Source organism: Oncorhynchus mykiss, chromosome 6, assembly GCF_057628025.1.
Source record: "Oncorhynchus mykiss isolate SJ-2025 chromosome 6, ASM5762802v1, whole genome shotgun sequence".
Classification (NCBI taxonomy): domain Eukaryota; kingdom Metazoa; phylum Chordata; class Actinopteri; order Salmoniformes; family Salmonidae; genus Oncorhynchus; species Oncorhynchus mykiss.
Genome location: NC_143027.1, coordinates 68,913,151 through 68,938,416, shown reverse-complemented (window position 1 = coordinate 68,938,416; position 25,266 = coordinate 68,913,151). Strand labels below are relative to the sequence as shown.

Sequence of the window (25,266 nt, the reverse complement as noted above, 5' to 3'; positions counted from 1 at the left end):
AGAAAACCTCAATCTGGATGCAGAAAAATGCCCTATGTTGTAGAATGGTTGCATCTATCTCCACCAGGTTTCAAGAGATCATACGACAAACCAGTAGATTAACTAAAGAAAATGGTATTTAGGATTCATGCCGTTCTTATGGCATCCGTCAAGTGTGGCTGAAATTCCCGAATCCACTCATTTGAAGGGGTGTTCACATACTTTTGGCCATGTACTGTAGATCTGATGAAAAGTATGCATGTCATTTTGTGATATTTGTTGCTTTGACAAATGACATGGCATACAAGTGAATTTATAACTAGCTAAGATATTTATAATATGGCACCACGTCTCATCTCAGTAACAATTGCTAAGGTGTACAGCAAATTCCAATATTGTGGCTAATCCGTATTGTAGCTAGCTTCACATACAGTAGGTGACTTATTCCATCATGACAACATGCTCCTCCTTATTTTACAGTAGTTAGCTAGCTGCTAGCTTAGATACCTGTGATTGTTGAGACCTAATTTTGCAGTCAAACTGCTTCAAAGACAGATGATGTCAAGAATTTGCGAAGGTAGCTAGCTAGTTAAATAAATGACAACCCTATTAAGTTTTCACTCTATTGCTTAATAAATGACCTACAGTACACTGAACAAAAATATAAACACAACATTTAAAGTGTTCCCCTGTTTCATGAGCTGAAATAAAAGTCCCAGAAATGGTCCATACGCACACAAAAAGCTTCTCACAAATTTTGTGCAGAAATTTGTTTACATCCCTGTTAGTGAGCATTTCTCCTTTGCCAAGATAATATATCCACCTGACAGGTGCAGCATATCAAGAAGTTGATTAAACAGCATGATCATTACACAGGTGCTCCTTGTGCTGGGGACAATAAAAGGACACTTTAAAATGTGCAGATTTGTCACACCACCACAGATGTCTCAAGTTTTTAGGGAGCATGCAATTGCCATACTGACTGCAGGAATGTCCACCAGAGTTGTTGCCAGAGAATTTAAAGTCAATTTCTCTACCATAAACTGCCTCCAACGTCATTTTAGAGAATTTGGCAGCACGTCCATCCGACCTCACAACCGCAGATGACATGCCAGCCCAGGACCTCCACATCCGGCTTCACCTACGGGATCGTCTGGGAGGATGGGAATTTCTGTCTGTAATGAAGCCCTTTTGTGGGGAGAAACTAATTCTGATTGGCTGGACCTGGCTGCCAAGTGGCACCTCTTCCCAGTCATGTGAATTCCAGAGATGAAGTCCTAATTTATTTACTTCAATTGACTGATGTCCTTATATGAACTGTAACTCAGTAAAATCTTTGAAAATGTTGCATGTTGCGTTTATATTTTTGTTCAGTAATACTAACGTGAGCTAGCCAACATGCTTATAACACATTCTACTATCCTGCTGACAGATATTTAGCTACCGTAGCTAGCTATATAATAATGGTTTATGATAATTGCAGTTTAGTTCATTATCTAGCTAAGTGTAAAACGGAGAACCTGTCTATAAAACGCATCTAGCTAACCACCTCGAGTTTATCATCTCAAGGCCATCTGAATGTTAAATAGCCATCACAAACACAGAGGCTGCTGCCTATATACATATGCTTGAAATCACTGTCCATTTAATGAATGGAACACTAGTCACTTTAATCATGTTTACATATCTTGCATTACTCATCTCATATGTATATACTGTATTCTATTTAACTAGGTAAGTCAGTTAAGAACAAATTATTATATACAATGAAGGCCTCCAAAAGGCCTCCTGCGGGGACGAGGGCCTGGGATAAAAAAAAATATATATATATATATATATATATACACAGTGCCTTGCGAAAGTATTCGGCCCCCTCGAACTTTGCGACCTTTTGCCACATTTCAGGCTTCAAACATAAAGATATAAAACTGTATTTTTTTGTGAAGAATCAACAACAAGTGGGACACAATCATGAAGTGGAATGACATTTATTGGATATTTCAAACTTTTTTAACAAATCAAAAACTGAAAAATTGGGCGTGCAAAATTATTCAGCCCCCTTAAGTTAATACTTTGTAGCGCCACCTTTTGCTGTGATTACAGCTGTAAGTCACTTGGGGTATGTCTCTATCAGTTTTGCACATCGAGAGACTGACATTTTTTCCCATTCCTCCTTGCAAAACAGCTCGAGCTCAGTGAGGTTGGATGGAGAGCATTTGTGAACAGCAGTTTTCAGTTCTTTCCACAGATTCTCGATTGGATTCAGGTCTGGACTTTGACTTGGCCATTCTAACACCTGGATATGTTTATTTTTGAACCATTCCATTGTAGATTTTGCTTTATGTTTTGGATCATTGTCTTGTTGGAAGACAAATCTCCGTCCCAGTCTCAGGTCTTTTGCATTCTTCCAGAATGGTCCTGTATTTGGCTCCATCCATCTTCCCATCAATTTTAACCATCTTCCCTGTCCCTGCTGAAGAAAAGCAGGCACAAACCATGATGCTGCCAACACCATGTTTGACAGTGGGTATGGTGTGTTCAGGGTGATGAGCTGTGTTGCTTTTACGCCAAACATAACGTTTTGCATTGTTGCCAAAAAGTTCAATTTTGGTTTCATCTGACCAGAGCACCTTCTTCCACATGTTTGGTGTGTCTCCCAGGTGGCTTGTGGCAAACTTTAAACAACACTTTTTATGGATATCTTTAAGAAATGCCTTTCTTCTTGCCACTCTTCCATAAAGGCCAGATTTGTGCAATATACGACTGATTGTTGTCCTATGGATAGAGTCTCCCACCTCAGCTGTAGATCTCTGCAGTTCATCCAGAGTGATCATGGGCCTCTTGGCTGCATCTCTGATCAGTCTTCTCCTTGTATGAGCTGAAAGTTTAGAGGGACGGCCAGGTCTTGGTAGATTTGCAGTGGTCTGATACTCCTTCCATTTCAATATTATCGCTTGCACAGTGCTCCTTGGGATGTTTAAAGCTTGGGAAATCTTTTTGTATCCAAATCCGGCTTTAAACTTCTTCACAACAGTATCTCGGACCTGCCTGGTGTGTTCCTTGTTCTTCATGATGCTCTCTGCGCTTTTAACGGACCTCTGAGACTATCACAGTGCAGGTGCATTTATACGGAGACTTGATTACACACAGGTGGATTGTATTTATCATCATTAGTCATTTAGGTCAACATTGGATCATTCAGAGATCCTCACTGAACTTCTGGAGAGAGTTTGCTGCACTGAAAGTAAAGGGGCTGAATAATTTTGCACGCCCAATTTTTCAGTTTTTGATTTGTTAAAAAAGTTTGAAATATCCAATAAATGTCGTTCCACTTCATGATTGTGTCCCACTTGTTGTTGATTCTTCACAAAAAAATACAGTTTTATATCTTTATGTTTGAAGCCTGAAATGTGGCAAAAGGACGCAAAGTTCAAGGGGGCCGAATACTTTCGCAAGGTACTGTATATGAATATAGGAAAAAACACATCACAACAAGAGAGACACAACACTACGTAAAGAGAGATCTAAGACAACAACATAACAAGGCAGCAACACATGACAACACAGCATGGTAGCAACATAACATGACAACAACATGGTAGCAACACAACATAGTAGCAGCACAAAAACATGGTACAAACATTATTGGGCAAAGTCAACAGCACAAAGGTCAAGAAGGTAGAGACAACAATGCATCATACAAAGCAGCCACAACTGCCAGTAAGAGTGTCCATGATTGAGATAAAACTGTCCAGTTTGAGTGTTTGTTGCAGCTCGTTCCAGTCGCTAGCTGCAGCGAACTGAAAAGAGAAGCGACCCAGGGATGTGTGTGCTTTGGGGACCTTAAACAGAATGTGACTGGAAGAACGGGTGTTGTTTGTGGAGGATGAGGGCTGCAGTAGATATCTCAGATAGGGGGGAGTGAGGCCTAAGAGGGTTTTTATAAATAAGCATCAACCAGTGGGTCTTGCGATGGGTATACAGAGATGACCAGTTTACAGGAGTATAGAGTGCAGTGATGTGTCCTATAAGGAGTATTGGTGGCAAATCTGATGGCCGAACGGTTAAGAACATCTAGCCGCTCGAGAGCACCCTTACCTGCCAATCTATAAATTATATGTCCGTAATCTAGCATGGGTAGGATGGTCATCTGAATCAGGGTTAGTTTGGCAGCTGCGGTGAAAGAGTAGCGATTACGATAGAGGAAACCAAGGCTAGATTTAACTTTAGCCTGCAGCTTTGATATGTGCTGAGAGAAGGGCAGTGTACGTTCTAGCCATACTCCCAAGTACTTGTATGAGGTGACTACCTCAAACTCTAAACCCTCAGAGGTAGTAATAACACCTGTGGGAAAAGAGGCATTCTTCTTACCAAACCACATGACCTTTGTTTTGGAGGTGTTCAGAACAAGGTTAAGGGTAGAAAAAGCTTGGTGGACACTAAGAAAGCTTTGTTGTAGAGCATTTAACTCAACATCCGTGGAGGGGGCAGCTGAGTACAAGACTATCATCTGCGTATAAATGGATGAGAGAGCTTCCTTACTTCCTTACTGCCTGAGCTATGTTATTGACGTAAATTGAGAAGAGAGTGGAACCTAGGATTGAGCCTTTGGGTACTCCCTTGGTGACAGGCAGTGGCTGAGACAACAGATTTTCTGACTTTATACACTGCACTCTTTGAGAGAGGTAGTTATCAAACCAGGCCAAAGACCCCTCAGAGACACCAATACTCCTTAGCCGGCGCACAAGAATGGAATGGTCTACCATATCAAAAGCTTTGGCCAAGTCAATAAAAATAGCAGCACAATATTGCTTAGAATCAAGGGAAATGGTGACATCATTTAGGACCTTTAAGGTTGCAGTGACACATCCATAACCTGAGCGGAAACCAGATTGCATACCCGAGAGAATACTATACACATCAAGAAAGCCAGTCAGTTGATTATTGACAAGTTTTTCCAACACTTTTGATAAACAGGGCAAAATAGAAATAGGCCTAACAGTTAGGTTCAGCTTGATCTCCCCCACGAACTGTGGCTGGCTTACAAGCAATGAGAACCTCCACAGAAAGGAGAGACAGGTTAAAAGTGTTGGAGATTGGCTTTGTGATGATAGGGGCAGCAACTTTAAAGAAAGGATCTAAACCATCTGATCCAGATGGTTTATTGGAGTCAAGTTTAAGGAATTCCTTTAGCACCTCGGACTCAGTGACTGCCCGCAGGGAGAAACTTTGTAGCAGGGCAGGGGAAAAAGAGGGAGAAGCATCAGAGATAGTCACATTAGAAGGGGTGGGAGATGAGGAAATGTTGGACAGGGAAGGAGGCATAGCTGAGTCAAATAGGAATCCTGTATTAATGAAGTGGTGATTAAAGAGCTCAGCCATGTGCTTTGTGTCAGTAACAACCACATCATCAACATTAAGGGACATGTTCAGCTGTGAGGAGGAGGGTTTATTCTCCAGGTCTTTAACTGTTTTCCAGAACTTCTTGGCGTTAGACCCACAGAGAGAGAACTGCTCCTTAAAGTAACTAACTTTGGCCTTCCGGATAGCCTGAGTGCACTTATTTCTCATTTGCCTGAATAATAGCCAGTCAGCCTGAGTATGCGTGTGCCGAGCCTTTCGCCAAATGCAAGATCACAGTCGAACCAGGGGCTGAACCTGTTTTTAATGTTAATTTTCTTTATGGGGGCGTGTTTGTTAACAATACCACTGAAAATATAAAAAAAGAAGGCCCAAGCGTCTTCGACAGAGGGGATCAAGCTGATTCTATTCCATTTTAGAGAGGCCAGTTCATGAAGGAAGGCTTGCTCATTAATGTTTTTTAGCAAGCATCTATGACAAGATTTAGGGAGTCCCATTGCTTTAGGACTTGGTCAGGTGGTTTAAGCATGTGCCAGCTTAGGTCACCTAGCAGGACAAATTCAGACTTAGTGTAAGGGACCAGGAGAGAGCTTAGGGCAGGTAGGGTACAGGCCGGTGCTGATGGAAGACAATAGCACCCAGCAAGTCAACAAAGAGCTATTTGAATGTGTAATGCTTAAAACCAGCAAATAAAATTGTTTGGGGACAAACTAAAGGTTGTGCACTCTGTAATCCCACTGAGTGTACATTCTGAACCTTGTTTGAAGTCAGTAGGTCACATGACCAAGTAGCTATTCAAATTAAAATAAATACATTTAAAATAGTGTGAGATGTAAACCGACAAAAAAAAGTGTGTGCAATGTGTGTATGCCATCGGGTTAGCTAGAACCAATTTTGAAAGTTTTAGGAGTAATGGTTAAAGAGCTATTGAAATGTTTGATTTGTCACTATGTTGACGGCCCTTACTGCTGATGGTGGACGTTAAGGAAAACTACCAGCGAATATCCAATCTGAATCTGTCTTTACCTCGGGAAATTCAAGTAAGTCCCTCCCCGTTTCGTTCCATTTAAGAAACGTTTTTCGACAGAATTGGCGCAATGAATATGCCCCAGTGGACAGCCATTAGCCTATACAATGCGCTCTTGCAATAGCTGAATAGTGCCGATCCCAGCCTATGGAATAAAAATTTGAGGAGTTCCTCCCTTCTAAACTCCCCCATGGTAGTGTGCTCCATACTATCAAAAACGAGTTTAATTTAAGAAGACCACGAGTGGCGCTTTTATTGCTCAATTGAATGCTGATAAGAAAAATGGACACATGCTCAAACTCGCGCACGTTTGATTTACTTAAACAGCTGCAAGTTAGCAAGATAAAGTGTCACCAACAAAAACGTAAAAGATAGGCCTATGGCGAATGCAGCAATTTTGGACAACTAGTAACTAACAGATTACATTAAGAAAGTAACCTACCCAACCCTGGGTGGAGGCCACATACTGTAGCTCTTCTGGTGCGATACACAGTACTGCTATTGTAAGAAACCGGTGATACTTTTATTTTCATGTACCACAATTGTCCAACTCCTCTATCCTTTGACTCTATACTATACTATACTATACTACTAACTGCCATTGTATTCTCTTAGAGCACAGCACTCCGGTGAAATAAAGGATTCCGCTCAATTGAATCTAGCTGGACATAAGATATTGATTCTTGTCATATAGGTACAGTATCAATCATAATTTAGATTTTTGTAATACAGCTTTCCATCAATCACATAGAAAAGCACATGACAAATCCTGAAGTTTGCATAGATCTTTATTTTTTGTAGAATCTATCAATTAAATAAAAAGGACAAATTTAACAAGAGCAACATTTTTTTTTTTAATTACAAGAACATTACACTGCACTATATATATATATATATATATATATAGTACAAAAATAGGCCTTATTTTAGAGTTATGTCCCATCTAAGGTAGTCATTCTTTTACATTATTCATAGGTCACTGTTTCTGTAAGGTACTATATGTAGCCCCAGGCCAAAGACTTGATAAGGAGAGGTGTGGAGAGGTGGACAGAGCTGGATGATCTGTATGTCCAGAGCTCTGTTTAACCCCCATGAGTGTGTTTCTTCTGTAGTTATAACACACACACACACACACACCCTCATTCAGCTCTTTAGTGTATGAGGATGGGATACATTCTCAATCTGCTCCCTCCACATCCAACGCTGTATCTCATCATACAGAATGTCTCAGCTCCACCACTGTCACCAAGCAGGGGGTGGAGAGGGAAAGGTCTCTCTGCATTAAAAAGCAGGAATAACAGAGATTTAAAAAAAAATACATATTCATCTGATTTATGAATCAATGCATATAGAAAACCTCAGATTGCATCATCTCCCCAACTCAGGCTCAGCAATCTGGAGCAGAACTGTACTGAACACAAATCTAAATTGCCCTGTCTTTGGTAATGCCAGAATCTCTGCTGCAGTCAGCTGTAGTATTGAGGCTGCACTGCAAGGGGTGCAACCTCCTTCCCAGCAGCTGTCTTTTTCCTTAGACATACTGTTATAATGCAATATAGATTTCCACATTCAGAGGTGACCAATTTAGAGGAAACAATGTAAATGGGGGTTTGGGGGGGTTGGGACATTAAAATGATTGCTATATGATTGCTCAACTATAATTCTGGTAGGAAGAAAAATCTCTTAGGATTTATCAGTTACTTCATTATCATCAACGACAGCACCTTACATCAGCCAGGGTTAAACGGCACACTATTCCAGCGTTGTGGTAATTACATATTTTGCTCAAAGTTGGCCGTTATTACTTTGGACTCAGAGGATAGCAACTCCCCAATCTGTGTATGGAAGACTGTCTTCCTCAGAAATGTTTTTAATTACATAAGATTTAAAGCACAGGAATCACCCCCCTCCCCCCCCTTAAAAAACAATCCTAAAAACTATATGTTCAGAGGGCATAAATAAGGATATATTAAATTACATTTAAATTGTGCCAAGACAGAGTAGGGGAGGAGAGAGAGAAAAGAAGAGAGACTGCAGCCCTACAGCCCTGGCACTGTAGATAAAGACATTTCAGTCTTATTATTACTGTAGAAGTGTAAATCAGTGTAAGGAAAACTCCTACAGTTCAAAAGAAATATCCTTCTCTGAAAAGTGTTCACCTTTGACCTATATAATCCTTCATCATCGCTATGGAACACATATACTCTGCTGCCGTTGCTGTGTGATCTGAGTGAGAGGACAGGATGAGCAGCTGCATCAATCTTTTATGCACGTTGTCACTATGACAGCCCCTCTCAGTGAAGCCCCCTATTATCTGCTGGAAATGAAAAATAACTTCAACGTAAAAATAGAAGAAAAAAAAGATGGATGGATCCAATATTTGTCCAATGGATGAATTAATGAGGTACAGATTGTAGAAGATATGCAGCCAAAAATTCACTTAAGTTTTTCAATAAAGATACAGTATGAGTAGAGAAGAAAAACTCCTTTGGAACACATCTGAGCTGTAGTGTCGTTCAGGATATAATTCATTGGCAAGTATATGAAACAGATTATCTCTAGTTGGCATCAACATCCCTGATGACGACTGGAGGGCGAGTGGAGAGAAGCTGTGATAAGTCTCAATGACAGATAAAAGATGTTAAAAGAAGTTTGCTTATTATAGCCAACCTCAGTTCTTTGACATAGGCAGATCTTTAAAGAACAGGCAAAGGGAAACTACATAGGCCATCCAGTATCATAACTCAGCCGACAAACACAACCACATCCTTAGTATTCCTAATGTGGTCATTCCATCCTTTTGCTCAACTGGACACCAGCTCACACACTTGGCCGGCACACACTCAGACACACATATACCTTACTGAAACGAGGTAGGGTGTGTGTGATGAACAGCATTAAAAAGAGCAGCAGAGTAGGGAGAGTGAAGTGCCCAGTCTGGTAATCATGGCCAGACTTTGTTATTCTCTCTCTCCTCTGCAGTGCGTAAAACCCTTCTCTCTATCACACACTCCTCTCACTACCTGTATAGCTGCTCAAAGAAGCCCACAGGAACCCTTGTGTTAAAAAAGTCACTTCTACAGTACTGAGCCCCATCCACAATACATCTCACTACCACTTTCATCCTCAGTAGCTGAGCAATTATAAGACTTAAGTGGAAAGCCAATGTAATTATTCATAGGTACTTTTTTCTTGGGAATGGGGTTTCAAATCATAGAGGCAGTATTATTTTGGTCTAAATTCTGAGGCCCAGTAAAGTGTGGAGGCGTAGCTGGGTGAACTGCTGACCTATCTTTGTGGATCTGGCAGCGAGCAAGCACTCAGTCCGACCCGACCCCCCCCCGCTCGGAATAAGCGGAACGCCTCCTGAATTCCATGCTGGGGGTAGAGTGAGTGTTGCTAGTCTCATGACTCATAGTCTTGTATCCAGCCAGAGCTGAGAGATACAGTCTCATACTGCAGCATGGACACACACAGTATCTCTGGGAGAGCCTGGGTCTGATTCACCAAAACACTGGGACTATGAGGACTCAAGCTGTGGCTTCTCAGATCCTGACCCTACCCCGATCTCGCTGTCTACTCAGCACGCGCACACGCACAGCTGTGTACCCCCAATTTACAATCTCATCCGGCTACTGCACTGGAACTGGAGAGAAAAAAAAGAGAGCAAACAATAATGGTTTGTTTATTGTGACAGGGAAACCCTGGAGACGTCCGGGAAATGGGCTGTGTTCAGAAAACACTCTGTCTGATGGTGATTGAGGGCGAAAGGGCACAGAGAGACAGTTTAATAGAAAAGCACCCGAGTGTGAAGCGAGCGCCGAGCACGCCCAGGCCATCCCTGTTCCACGTGACTCCAGTCTCCCATCAGGTCACCCACTACAGAGTGAAACACTAAACCTGGGGAATGAAACCCGATGAGAGGAAGAACGAAGGAGTGAAACAGGGAAAGAGAAACCAGAGGAGGGGAACATGAGGACAGGGAGCCCAGAATTAGACGAGTCAGAGTGATTGGGGGGGGGGGGGGGCTGTAGAAAGCAGGAATACAAAGACAGGAGGGGGTTAAAGAGCACTTTGTGTTTTGATAAAGGCAGTCTTCTCATTGTGTACGTCAAACTCATCGTTGTCGGAGTCAGAGTTCACCCCTTCGTCGCCCCACACTGTAGGGACACCGCGGTACGACACCATTCTGCTGCTGCCCCCCAGGCCGAAGCCCCCCCTCAGGCCTGAGCCGGCCTCCTCCAGTGAGGGCAGTTTGGCCAGGACTCCAGATCTCAGCTGCAGCAGAACGAACACCCCAGCGAAGGTGGCCATGATGATCATGCAGCTGAGCACGGCGATGGTGACGGGCAGGCGGGAGCTGAGCTCTGGGCGGGGACCGCTGTTGCCCTGGCCCACCATGAAGTTGCCAGGGGACTCCCTCTGGATCTGGTTGAGGTGCAGGCAGGTGCTGGACACAGGGTCCAGGTGGCTGTGAGGGGGGCAGGAGAGGCAGGCGCTGGGGCTGAGGCCGCTGCAGGTCAGGCAGGGGGGTTGGCAGGGCAGGCAGGAGGGGACCAAGGCTGGATCCACAGAGTTCCCCATGGTGTAATTGAGGAGCTGGGAGCCTGCGGTGTAGCCGGCTGGACAGTCCCTCACACAGCCCTGCTGGAAGAGGTAGTAGCCACCATTGCACTCTGCATACAGGGAGACGAGGAGAAACAGAGACACATTTTAGTACTGCTAGTGTCCAAATTCTTCATTTAACATGGTTAGTGCACAATCACCGCTAATCAATTGATTTAATTCACACAAACCTCCAATATGTGAACTGTATTTGAATAGTCTGCCATGACAATCATGCAGCACATTACGCATCGCCTCATTCTGGGGCATTAAAATCATGAGCCTGTGAAAGTTCCCTCAACTTAAGCTGCATAATGTTCATGTAGCTTCTGCTAGAATGAACAGTTTCCTGCCGCAAACTGTTTGGAGTGTGAATGTGCATATTGTGTGCTGAGACAAATGCAGCGTGTGTAAATCCCTCATCTATCTGAGGAGAAATGCACTGTAGCATATCTATGCCCTGAGCCGTGCTTTGCCAACCCAGTTGGAAATAATAATATCGCAGATATATGGACTTTCTAATAAGCTCTGAAGCATCTATCTGTACTAAGTTTACACATCCACGTGGACAGTTTGGCAGTGGCATTAGTGTGTTATCACCGCAGTAGTTTCAGTCGTAGCACCCTGTAACTCCTTATCTCCCCCAATGATTTGGAAAGCTAATCCCCCCCCCCCCCCCCCAGCAGCCCCCTCCGCAAGGCCCATTCCCCCCCAGCCTACACGGTCCGACAGACCCTTACCCCAATCTAATTACTTGGTTAATAATCAGTTGTCATTCTCTCCCTGTTGAAGTGGGTGGGAGAGAGAGGAAGGATCAAATGAAATTGGAGAGCAGGAAAAGAGGAGGACAGAGGAAGGAGAGGAAGGAAGAGAGAGGAAGAGGGTGGGAGTAGTGACAGAGTGTTGAGGGAGAAGGGGTTGATGACAGAGGCAAGAGGAAGGAAGAGAGAGGAAGAGGGTGGGAGTAGTGACAGAGTGTTGAGGAAGAAGGGGTTGATGACAGAGGCAAGAGGAAGGAGAGGAAGAGGGTGGGTGTAGTGACAGAGTGTTGAGGGAGAAGGGGTTGATGACAGAGGCAAGAGGAAAGGGGGAAGAGGGAGCAGTAGGGATGAAATTCCAACACAAATGATACAGTATGTCTACAGGGCTGGTCTGGCTGCACTAATAAGAGTTGTCATCTGCTAACTGGCTGAATGTGTTGATCACAGCCAGGCCCAGTCCTGGCCGTTCTGCTGCTCTAGATGAGACCCAAAAAATTCCCGCCCTCCTCCTATACCCCCACAAAACTAGAATAGTCCCATTAATTAAGTATTTTCCAGACGTTGAAGTGACGTTCATTTTAGGTTCTGAATAAAAGGTGAAAATACATATTTCCCAGATGTTGAAATCAGGTAAAATTTCAGTTCTGAAAGAAAGTTGAAAATGTATAGTCAGCCGTCTATGTTTGGACCAAACGAAGGTCGGTCCAGACCAAACCTTTAAATTGTTGTATTTTTTTTACCCAGTTTTTCTCCCCAATTTTGTGGTATCCAATTGGTAGTTAGTATTGTCTCATCGCTGCAACTCCCGTACGGACTCGGGAGAGGCAAATTTCGAGAGCCGTGCATCCTGCGAAACACAACCCAACCAAGCCGCACTGCTTCTTGACACAATGCCCACTTAACCCGGAAGCCAGCCGCACCAATGTGTCTGAGGAAACACCGTGCACCTAGCAACCGTGTCAGCGTGCACTGCGCTCGGTCTGCCACAGGAGTCGCTAGTGCGCGACAAGGACATCCCTGCCGGCCAAATCCTCCCTAACCCGAACGATGCTGGGCCAATTGTGCGCCGCCCCATGGGTCTCCCGGTTGCAGCCGGCTGCGACAGAGCCTGGACTCGAACCCAGAATCTCTAGTGGCACAGATAGCACGGCGAAGCAGTGCCTTGCGCCACTCGGGAGGCCCAGACCAAACCAAATCTGAGCCAAACATAGACGTCTATAATTGGTTCAGATTTGGTCTGGACCTGACCAAAAATCTACATCCGTGGGCGTGGAAATAAAGTAAAAAAGACTGGTCTGGACAGGACCAAAAAAAGACACCCCAATTGATTTCGGCGTCAGTCAGTGCTGACTGGGGTGTAGCCTACAGTGTCGGCCTGCAATGGAATTTTATGAATGCCCATCTCCATTTGGTAGGCCTACTGTTTGTAAAAAAAAATAATTAAAAGGCAGTTGCATTTGCTTCATTAGTCCTGATTCCCATGATTAAGCTACCCTGTGACTAAGCTACCCTGTGACTAAGTTACCCTGTGACTAAGCATCCTAACTTTATCAGGAGTTATCCTGGGCCTATTTGCAATGAGAATCAATGCGTTTAACACAGCAGCAAATGCAGAAGTATCTTCTTTTTCCATATAATCAGCTCGTCAAAAATTTACCGATACAAACTTGAAACCAATGTAACCCACTGGTTGTCCATTCCATAATGTCAATTTTTATTATATTTTTTTTACCTGTCCTGTTTTTAGGATTGTTTTGGGGCAGAATTATGTGTTATGTGTTGTTGGAGGTGCGTCTTGGTCAGTTTAGCTCGGAAAATGCCGTCCTCGCCAACCTGCCGCCATGTTTACTCAATATCTCAGTAGATGTCTCTGAGGACGAGCTAATCAACAAACTCAACCATCCAGAGTTCATGCTTCACAACCTACATCTATGCCATTACACCACTCACGATCTGATAGTATACCAACAAGAGTGTTAAATTGTGATACCCAGGGGATCCTGCAGGGGTCAGACTGTTCCTGTCTCCCCCAGTCTTATTCTAGGGCAGTGGTCTCCAACCTCGAGCATGAACGCTACCTTAAAATTGAACATGTCACGAGCTACTTTTTTAAAATTTTATTTTTCAAATAGGCACATTATTTTCTTCTCCTGTACCCTGCAACTCTTCCCCGGATCCTTAGTGAACAATATTTGTGCTTTCTGTCAATATACCCGGGTAATATATTGGTTAATAAACAGTATTTGGCATGACAGGCCCCATAAAATGTGTATTTTCCCAAATTCAGATCTCTCAGTTTAATTGTATTTTTTACTCTCAATATAACAATTATTCATAAAGAAACAATGAAAATGAAGTCCATGTCAATGCTTAACCCATTTTAGAGGTCTGTAGAACACGTCATGGTAGAGTTTGCAAAGCAATGGCCACCCAATTGATACAAGTAATCATGACATAGCCTAGTTCTGTGAGGTTAAATGTTTGTTCACATTTAATTGAGAAGGTTTATGGGGAAAGTCCTTCTGTCTACCCACAAGACGCCGGTTATCATTAGACAAACGCGCACACCAAAACAGGCAATATTACCAGAATTTAATTGCCAGATAGTGTGTTACGTTTGGCTTTTTAGTCAACAGTGGCAAACCAGGGGTGGGATAATGTCAATGTGTCTTTGATTGGATAGTAACCGGTAGCCTTATGTTTATAACAATTTCTGATGGAACACATGAAGAAATTCATGTCCTTTCAGAATTCATTGGCAAGCTTATCGTAGGTGGGCTGCGAGCTACTGGAAGCTCGCAATCTATCTTTTGGAGACAAGCCACACACTTTTGATAGGAGAGCCAGTGTTTCATCTCTCCGGTCTTATCTGTACAGTGTGCAGTGTAAATGTACCTGATCATTAAATGGTTAGGTTTAGGGTAGGGGTAGGCAACTGAAGCCTGCAGAGCCACAGTGGGGCAGACTTTTGATCCATTAGACCATGATGGATTTAATTAGGTGCATTTGTGGTGTGCAGGAACAAAAGCCTGGGCACACCACAGCTCTAAGAGACCCTAGTTTCCTAACCCTAGGTACATCATCTACATTCTCTTACAGTAACCAATGGTAACCAACAGTAACATTCTTACCAATGCAGATCTGCTGTAGGTCAAAAGTCTTACAGTTACTGGGCTGAGAGAGGTCCTTGGCTGTGGAGCTGGGAGAGTCTGAGCCTGTACCATACAGCACCAGGGTGAACTGGGTCAGAGTGCCTAGACCGAGGGAGGGAGAGAGAGTGTTACACATAAGCAACAACAGCACAGATCTCCAAGCCACCGTCTACGCCAGCAAGGCTTTGGCACTCTTCAGGGTGGGTTCTGTAATTGCAGCTTCTATCCTGCTCCTTTTATATTCTTGGATTTCCTGGGTGGAATGACAGGAAAAGATTCCTAGAAGTAAAAGCATTAAATATATAAGTATACATTCTGGTGTTTCTCTATAGACCCGTTAGTTAAGAACAACACTTCCCGGGAGAGCCATTTATACGAGGGGCCCTTTGAGAGGGTCCAACTTCCTATATCACAGAAGAGGGGGGGGGGGGGGCTGAGAGATCTACAGCCAGAGGGAGGGAGGGAGGGGAGGGCGAGAAAGAAGAGTGAGAGAAAATAAAACGAAAGAGAGCGAGAGAAAATGACAAATAAATCCCAAAATATTGTCTGACAGTAGTGTGGCCTGGATGGTTCTTAGGTCATAGTTATTCTGGGTCATCCTGGGTTAGCCTGGGCCAGACAGCAGGGTCCTCCACTCTCCTGCTTGATTTACTCTCCCTGGTTTAATGAAGCTGATTTAGAGGTGGGTGTGTGTGGAGCTAGAGAGAGACTGCCAGTTTGTATAAAGGGGATCAAAAGGAAAGCTATCCAGGCATCAGACATTGCTGCCCTGCGTATAAAACACTCCCTATTAGCGGTCTGGAAGCATCTCACACACACAAAATCAACACATGAATGACGTACATGCACTGACGCACACTATGAAATACACAAATCCATTAACACATAAATCAAGCACATATTGCACATGCACACACTCTCTCTCACACACAGTACATCAATGAATCAAACACATATGATGCACAGATAAATGCAACCACAAGCACACATCCCGTCACACACACATTCTTTCAGTGACACTGCTAGTCAGACATGGTTGCACTAACAGAAACCCTGTCACTCTCTTTCTGTCTCTGAGCTCCCAGACAATGTTCCAGACTTAACAATAGCATATGTTAAGGTAGTAAACAAGGTGTCTTACCATAGTCGCTGGCCCCTGCCACGTTTACCATCTCCAGGGTCCACTCCCCCCGAGGGTCCTCGTCCCAGGAGTGTGTGGTCATGAAAGCCCAGTCATTAAAGCCCTCTGACGAGTAGTCATGAGGCCTGGAGAGGGGAGAGACAGGAGGTATGTAATACAAGGTGTGTGTGTGTGTGTGTGTGTGTGTGTGTGTGTGTGTGTACGTACCTGGGAGCGAGCAGTGTGGAGCGGGTACCCTGTGGGCTGGTCAGGTAGATGCCCAGGTTGCCCCTGCGGTTGTAGGAGAGAGTGAGCTGGGCCTGGGCATGTTCTAGGGAGCTCACATGGTTGGCTGTCCCAACACAGCCGTCCACTGTCTTGGTGATCAGCAGGTGGCTCCCAATGTTCCTGGCACACAGATAAACAGCACATCAGCATATATGGACCAAATACATACATTTGCACAAAGACAGCATAGTTATTGAAAATGAAAATTGGCTTGGAGTGGCTTGTGTTTTCATGTTGCTGGCTTCTGGGGTCTGTGAGAAAGATGCCTCATCTGGGAGTGAGCATGTGACAGCAACTCTGTGTGACCGACGATAATGGTTCTCTGAGTGATGCTGCATGAGGGTGTGACTGTTGCTCTGGACTAGTGTGTGAGAGAGAGCCTGATGAGGGCACAGGGTTTGCGGCCTTGAAACAGGATTAGCAACTCAGGTCCTGCAGCAGCCCTGTCCTCTACAGGAGAAAAGTACCAGGCTCCCCCGACTCCCCCCAATCCGCTTAGCAGCTTACACACATCCACTACAACTGAACCCAGAGGAGGAGGAGGAGGAGGAGGAGAGGAGGGCTGTGGGGGGAGAGGAGGGCATGAGGCTTTAGAAAAGCTGTGGCGCCCAGCTGATAGAAAATACAGGCCATAATCAGTGAACTGGGTGTAAAAACACACCGCTTCCTCCTAATTAAATCCCTTAAAATGTTAGAATCCAATCCGCAGCAGTCAGAGAGAGTGAAGGGGAAATAAATCCCCACCAAGCCAGCAGTTATCACTCAGAAGCAACACCTCTTGTACTGTACAATGCACACTGCACAAACACCATGCCACTAACACCTTTAACACAGGCTCCAGTGGTAGACTGATCTGGGGACCAGTACAGAGACAATACAACAGGGCTGGGAACCTGTCAGCTACAGTATGTAGCAGAGGCAGGGTTAAAGACGGTAGAGAGTGGGAGCGAAAGAGCAATATTGAGAAAGTATAAGGGGAAAACAGAGAGAGAGAGAGAGAGAGAATGAGAGAGGGATAGAGAGCAAGACCAAAGGAGCAGAAAGATGGAGTGGAAGAGTGAAAGAGTAAAAGATCGACAGAGGTCTAGAGACAGCAAGGGAAGCATAGAGAACATGGATGCAGAGAGAGAGACTCATCTGAAAATGATTATTTCCCTTAAACATGCTCCCCCAGGCTCAGAAGATCATCACCCTACCACACACACACACAAGAACCCAGCAGAGCATATCAATGGGCCTCCGGTGCCATGCTCAGAATAGAAACATGACATGCAGTCACACTGGGGTATGACAGCTTGGTCCCACATGAGCACCTCTCACACCTACGGCCCATCACAAACCAGCCCACACACAGCAGCGCTCATCACCTCCACAGTCGACACCCCCCAGATGTGAGATACTCACACACACAATCTGAAGCATCCGATTCTAATAAGGATCACATAGGTTTAGTATATGTTAATCTCCTGGTAGGTTAACTGTACTATACCCAAAACCAATGTAATCCCTATGAAGCTAGTACTGATGCTCCTGCCAGCCAAACAGTATTACAGGTCGAGTTGGTAGAGCTGGTGTGTGTGTGTGTGTGTGTGTGTGTGTGTGTGTGTGTTTAGCTCACCTGGGCTCTGCTACCATGGACAGCACACATTTTTTCTGGGGCCCAGCGTTGGTCCAGTTCTCAGCCAGAGCCACAATCGCACTGGCATCAAGCAGACCATACCCATATGAATGGCTCACTGAGAGAGATGGAGCGATAGAGAGAGAAGGAAAAAGAAAGATCGATATCAGACTGCTGAAAGGCTACTTCATCACGATTCCAGTTCCAACTCAATAAGGGCCTCTTCACTATTAGATTATTGCATGTACCCTGCTGTGTGCCCAGTAAAACCTCTCAATGAACTTTGGATCCATGGCTTTCTGTAATTGCTTAATGTAGGCAACTTTAAATCAATTGATGTAAATACAATATAGATCCGTCTCCATTGTGCAACTGGCAAGGCACGGGAATGATGATGGTCAGCCGAGCTCAGCTAATGGGACGCCTCGCTGTACCTTTTCGGCCGACCCCATTGGTATTCCAGTCGTTGGTGAGGAGGTGGGCGGGATGAGAGGTCCTCACGACCAAGTGCTGCATGTCCCTCCATGTCAGGTTTTTACTACACACACACACACACACACACACACACACTTCAATATAGAAGATACCAGATCTAACATACCTTTAACATGATTATGAAGACAGTACAACAAGCAACAACATATCCTACTGTACCACAATGCATAGCGACTGATTGCAAAGGAAATGGCATTAGGTGCCCAAGAAGAGTTGAACATCAGGCTTAATGTTACCACATTGAAAAGATAAAGAGACCAGAGATCCCTCTGTCAGTCACATCTCTGCTTTCCCACACTCTCCTCTGTTCTCCGTATAAAACCCTGTGTTACTGCAGTTTCACCCAGCAGAGCAACAGTAAAAGCCTACAGTAAAACAGAGTCAAATAGTGTACAGTACCCCAGCGACACAGAGTTTAAACCTCATCAGCTCTGTCTTTTACTGAAAGGTCAGCTTTGACTGAAGGGAAAGTCAAAGTCCTGCAGTACAGTCAGACACTTTTAATGTACAGGGAACTACAGAGGTTTTTACTGGTCACACGTACCCCGTTCCCCAATCAGACTACAGTACTGAGCTGATGACACGTTCATTACAGAATGATAGGAGATAACTGACTCATCTATTCTGATCCACAATGCATTATTACAAGACAGTTGCCTTCCCCCAAGAGTTAGTCATACTTCTGAGACATCTGTGTGTGTGTGTGTGTGTGTGTGTGTGTGTGTGTGTGTGTGTGTGTGTGTGTGTGTGTGTGTGTGAGTGTGTGTGTGTTCAGACGGCAAATATTTGTGAACAGACAAAAAGCACAAAGGAGGGAGAGAAACAGAGAGAGCAAGATCAGAGAGAGAAAAATGGGAACAAGCAAGGGGACATTGAGACAAACAGAGACAACCAAAAGAAGAGACAGAGACACAGATAGAGACAGGTGGTAAGAGTCACTCACTTGGCTTCCAGTGCAAGGGCGATGATCCCAGCAGCCAGAGGAGCCGAGGCGGATGTGCCTGTGTGGGTGTCAGTACACTTCTGTCTGAGGTCCGTTGTCACCTGACAGGAAGAGTTTCATAGTCAGATATGGTGCTCAGATGTATGCCCATATCGGGCCGAAATGTTTACACCTAATATATGGGCAAATAAATAACTTTTAGTTGAAACAATCAGTAGGAGTGTAAGTTATACACTATAAAAGTCAGATATTCTACTCAGCACCATCTACTTTGATAGATGTTTATGTATCAACACATGCTTAACATGATTAATCATGAATGTGGAAACATACACCAATCATTAATCATGTGTGCGCACAGCATGCCTCATGGCAAGAGGTTGGGATGAACATACATTATACAGTATTGTACTGTAATCTCTCCTAGTGAGAGGCTCTCCATCCTCCACCTTGTGTGTGTGTGTGTGTGTGTGTGTGTGTGTGTGTGTGTGAGAGAGAGAGACCGGTCTGTGGAAGGGCGAGACATGGAGATGGGATTTTAACGTTTTACAGTTCTTCATTCAAATGGACCTCAGAGGGCAGGTGGGAAAGAGTGTGAGTTTATGAAGAGAGAGAAAAGAACGAAAGCGGGAAAGAGAGAGAGTGTCACTGCTCAATGTGAGAAGACTGCAGGCTATGGCTGCCTGAGGCAGGCCAGTGAGAACTGACTCAGTCATTCCTCCAGAGTGAACACACAAAACCTGCCTTGAAGCACCAAACAGTTTAGTAAGCATCTGGCTTACAGGAGCACTAAAACCAATAGGAAAACTGACAGAGAAGTGCAACAGAAATAAGAAAGAAGTGCAACAGAATACAGGCTAACTAGGACATCCAGAAACGCTCAAACCTCTAGAGTACAGCTAGAGTGTCTGGACTAGTGCTTTGGCTCCGGATTCAACCATCTGAGATACTCTACGGATCCCAGGAGCCATCAACATCCTGGCTATACATTAAAAGTTTCCATCCATTCTTACTTAAGCACACATCATTCCCCTGACTAATATGCTGTAAAATAGACTTCCTCCTCTTCAAAGCTCAGTGGAATCTGTGTGATCTCCCATTGCAGTTAGCAACATAATACCACTGAGGCCCTGGAACCACAGTGCACAAGACTCTCACAGGACAGGAGCCCCAACTCACACACTCCTTCACCCTGCATGCACACCACCACTCAGTTTAATGTTTTCTGACATGCCCATTTTCAGACTGTACAGACGAATGCTTCCCATTCTCCCCATGACGCTCACACTGGGAGTGAATGAGAGTGTGTTCAGTATGTATATTAATCAAATCTGTGTTTCCCGCTCCATTTGCAACTAAGAGTGTGTGTGAGATATGTGTGTGTGTGTGTGTGAGATATGTGTATGCGAGCACGTGTCTACTGAACTCACTATCTGTTTCTCGTTGAGGTTGCCAGAGCTGTAGGTTGTGGCAAGGGTGGAGGAGCAGGCCTCACTGTACCAGGGCACGTTGCCGTTCTGGGTGGAGCTGCTGATGGACAGGGTGTAGATGCTGTTGGTGTAGCCGTCACAGTTACAGCTGTCCTTCTCACGCCCGCCGTTCCCTGACGCCCACACAAAGATGGAGCCCAGGCCCCCACGACCCTAGAGGAGGGAGAGACAGAACAGAGTCAATAACAAACCTAGACAACCACAAGGCTTCTAGACAGGCCTTTCTGATGTACAAGACCACATGCATGTGTATCTTGGTGTGGCACAGTTTATGAAAGAGGGGAACACGGTGTCATTCAATCTAAATTAGATTCCCATTGATACTACAGCACAACTCTTGACAGGGTCCATCTCTGAAAGGGCTGCCTCAGCTCATCCATACATCACAAGACCGTTTGCACTCAGACGCTTTGAATCTAAAGAGCTTTAATGTACCACGGCCACAATACAAGACAACAGGGACAAACCCGGAGCAATACATTATCTGTGCTATTCAGCATTCACAGTGAACAAATATCAAAGTCCCACAGAATGCTCCATTGTGCTGGGTGGTGCAGCCTCTCCACATTGACCATCACATGCAACCATCATGAACAGTGTAAACAACAGACTGGAGCTACTGATGATGCCATGGCTCCCTATAAAATAGTGTGTTTACATGCCATATGCTTTTTATTTGACAGGCCTGTAATAAAAAAAGGGAGGCAGACAGGGCACCAGTAACGGCCCTCAGATGGGGTTTGCCCCATAAGGTTTGGTGGTTCTTTGTCTGAATGGCCCGTTGGCCCTGGCTCGGCTCAATGCTTTATGACTGGCTCTCTCACACCCTCTTACCCTTAGAGCTGGGATCAGATGGATGCAGGCTCCCATGTGTACACTACAGAGAGCCTGCAGTCTTGATGCTTACTGTTCCCTCCACTCAGTCATGCACTGTACACACCTGACACACTCCCTGGACTCCAACACATACAAAGACTATACACACCCCCCCCCCGTGACTTATTGCTTAACTATAGTATGGCCTGAAAGCGTTGGAGACTGTATACAGTAAGACGTCCATTAAAGACGCAGCCTTCGGCAAACCAGCTACTGTTTCATATTGACACTAAAAACCAGGACCATTCACCATCCTGCTCTTTAAATAGCTATCAAAATGCCTAAAAGCAATAGTCTCTCTCTCACACACACACCCCTCAGGGTGGGCAGTATGCCAATGCTCTGCCCGGATGCCCATGCGAGACGAAGGAACTGTAGCTAAGACTTCGGTCTCTCTGAATCCTGCCACACTAACGTTAAAGCCCCATGAACTATTTACAACTGTTTGCATTTCACATGCAGAAGAAAATCTGCACGTGACCTGAGCTCAATGGCTTTTTATTGAGATATTCTCATAACACAATTATCCTCCCACTCAGATTCTGAAATCACTTCTACAATTGTGGTACTGTGAAGGGAAATGATTGTGTAAAGTGCACTTTTTGTGGTAATGAATGTACATTATTTCCAGTGCTTTGTATTGAGGATTCTTTTTCCTATATTATTTTTTCAGGACATTTAAAAAAAATATATCCTTACTGGAGTTTAGAAAGCCTGATACTTCCACTGCGACCAAATCCCCATTCATAATCGTCAGGGTCAAAAAGTGTGCTTGCGTTGTTCAAGCCGCCTTTGTCCTTCAAAATGGTTGAATAGTTTACTACATAATTACTGCCTGTGTGTAGAGGAAGTCACCCACAAACTATTGATTTTTATGGGGGACATATAAATGGTGGAACGCGGCACACATCCGAGGCCCAAAACACACAGATATTTACACACACACACACACACCTCGGTCACTCCGCGTAGAAAGGCCTCCTTGGCGAGCTTGGCGGGCCCATCCACCGTCTTCCCATCATCCTCGGGGCCCCAGCTGGCACTGTAGATGTGGATGTGCTGTGGGTTCAGACTGAGAGACTGGGCCTCCACCACGTCTGTCACCTCGCCGTCCAGCATACGCACTCCTACACACACACACACACACACACACACACACATATTTGTACACATTTGATCTAATAATCATCTACTCCTTTTCTTTGAAGAGAAATGCAGGTGAGGTTAAACTCAAATACCAAAACCACTGGTAGGAAGTGTTCCACAGAAAAACAAACAGTCAGCAGCAGAGTTGGTGATAAATAAGTCTTAGATCTGAAGAAGCTTGGATACTGAAGGTTCGTTTACAGGTGACAAATGAGAACATTCTGTTTCCCTCCCCAGAAAACAGATGACGTTTGAATCCGGGTGGACATTGTGTTGCACAAATCCCCTCTGCAGAAGAGGGACACTTGAATTGGGATATGCCAGCTCTTTTTCTATATTAAAGCCATCGATTCTGAATTTAATTTAGAATGTTTTCTAGCGCCAGCCTCCAGGGCAGTTTTCGGAGCCTCCTCATCCTCTTTCTCTCCACACCCCCATCCCAGCCCAGCAGACAGAAAGCTGACAAATCGAAGGCAGACATCTTCAAAACAAACTCGTTGGCTGCTTTGATGCATGGAGGGTCAAGTTACTCCATACTGCCTTCATACCGGTTAAAGTAAACAAACAGAGTTTGTCCCTTTGAAGTTCTCCAAAGGCATCCAGGGGCGAGGGCACTGACTCAGGGTTCCCGTAGAGCTCAGAACGAAACGAGCAAATAGTTTTATAGGAGGAGATAGCCCATTATCTGGGGAGCGCTGCACCCATCTCTGCTACCCCTTACATCCACCAACACACAGGGATTCTTCTGTAGGTGGGTTGAAGCCAATACAGCTTTGTAAATCTTAAGGTCAAAGCTTGAGATTACAGTTTGTGCTCTGGAATAGTGGTAGGATTCCTGGTGGGATGACAAAGACCTACCTTCCATTTGTAGTCAGTGCCATAGAGTGATAGGAAATTAGATTAATCTCTCCCTGTATGCGTGTGCGCACACACACACTATAAGTCCTCACAAGAATAATAAACCAATACAATTCAGAGAAGTGAGGACATTTTGCTGGTCCTCACTTATAAAAAAGGTATTTTAGGTTTAGAATTAGGGTTAGCGGTAAGGTTTAGGGTTAGGGGTAAAATAAGATTATGAATGGGAATCAATTGTTGGTCCCCAAAAAGTCCTCAAATGTATAGTAAGACATAGTTGTGTGTCTGTAGGTGTGTATGGTATGAGAGCTGGTGGAGTGGCAGTGCAATAGGCCATCTACAGTATTGCCTTTCTAGAATTCAAATATTTATTTCTAGAAGTGGGTACTACTCACTTATTAACAGGCAGCTGCCGGACTGGGCCAAGCCTGCAGGTTGGTCACGCACACACGCACACACACACGCACGCACACAAACGCAACAAACACACACGCGGCCTGCTGTTCCTCTGCTTCACTCTCCTTTACGCCTGACAGGGCACCCTTGCTGCAGTCTTGGAAGGACTGTGGTTGGTCAGAAAGTTTCTGTCCTCTGAGTGGGGAAGGTGAGCAGAAGCTGCTGCTCATTAACCATCTCATTAACACGCAGACTGTTTAATCACTGCCCAGTGTGGAGTCTACCTTTATAAAGGAAGTAGTCGTGCTGAAGAGGCTGAATGCAGGAGGCATACACTGTTGTTAAACTTCGGCAGACTCCATTTTTTCAACTAAACGAATAAGACTTGTATGTGTGTTCATGGTTTAAATGAGACAGTACTACCCCTGACAGAAGAGAAGCGGCGGCAGGCAGATATTGGATGTGACCAATAAGGACTAAAACTATGCGTTGGATTTAGCCGGGCTGTGACAGCTGGAAACATGCAGCGGCATGGAGAGATAAAACATGCAGAGGGGTAATGAGATGAGAGCATGAACTGACTGGATAAAAGAGATGGCTCTAATTAAAGGGATTACACACGCTTACACTGAGGCATGGGCTCAGAGGAGCCACGCTGCACGCAGATTATCTCACACACACACACAACTAATGTTCATAGAGCCTCCCTGTCATCTCAGGCCAGAAGTGGAGGAAGAGTTACCCTTGAGCAACTCCCGCTCAAACTGAGCTCAGAATAGTACGGAGGCAGCACACATGGGTATTTCAGCTGTCTTAGCAGTCAGAAAACGTGAAGAATTGAAAGATAAAATGGAGGAGAAACAGAGAGAGATGACATGAATCGCCCTCTGTTCTACGGTACTGTACCTCCAATCTTGGCGTTGTAGGCCACTCCGACTCCACAGATCCCATTGTTGGCCATCGCTGCCACCTCGCCTGCACAACGAGTCCCATGCCTGGAGGGAGAAAGAGAGAACGAGAAAATGAGCGAGAGAGAGAGAAAGAGTGAACGAGAGCGAACGAGAGAAAGAAAGAACGAAGAGAGAGAGATAGAAAGAACGAACGAGAGAGAACGGGGGGGGGGGGATGTAAGTCCTCATTTTGATTTACCC

The 25,266-nt window shown here is 44.7% G+C and overlaps 1 protein-coding gene across 3 annotated transcripts in view; it reads right to left on the bottom strand.

Moving 5' to 3' along the window:
• Positions 1–7,137: 7,137 nt before the first annotated feature.
• LOC110526458 (furin-1) overlaps positions 7,138–25,266 on the bottom strand; it is a 101,264-nt gene continuing 83,135 nt past the window's right edge. For all 3 annotated transcript variants that reach the window (XM_036980845.2, XM_036980844.2, XM_090238726.1), the window contains 10 exons: positions 25,022–25,110; positions 22,670–22,842; positions 20,780–20,992; positions 19,350–19,450; positions 18,346–18,449; positions 17,912–18,029; positions 16,234–16,413; positions 16,027–16,151; positions 14,865–14,987; positions 7,138–11,043 (listed from right to left, as the gene is read on the bottom strand). In XM_036980845.2, the coding sequence (XP_036836740.2) occupies positions 10,430–11,043; positions 14,865–14,987; positions 16,027–16,151; positions 16,234–16,413; positions 17,912–18,029; positions 18,346–18,449; positions 19,350–19,450; positions 20,780–20,992; positions 22,670–22,842; positions 25,022–25,110 (1,840 nt within the window). In that variant the 3' untranslated portion in view covers positions 7,138–10,429. The remainder of the gene's footprint in view (positions 11,044–14,864; positions 14,988–16,026; positions 16,152–16,233; positions 16,414–17,911; positions 18,030–18,345; positions 18,450–19,349; positions 19,451–20,779; positions 20,993–22,669; positions 22,843–25,021; positions 25,111–25,266) is intronic.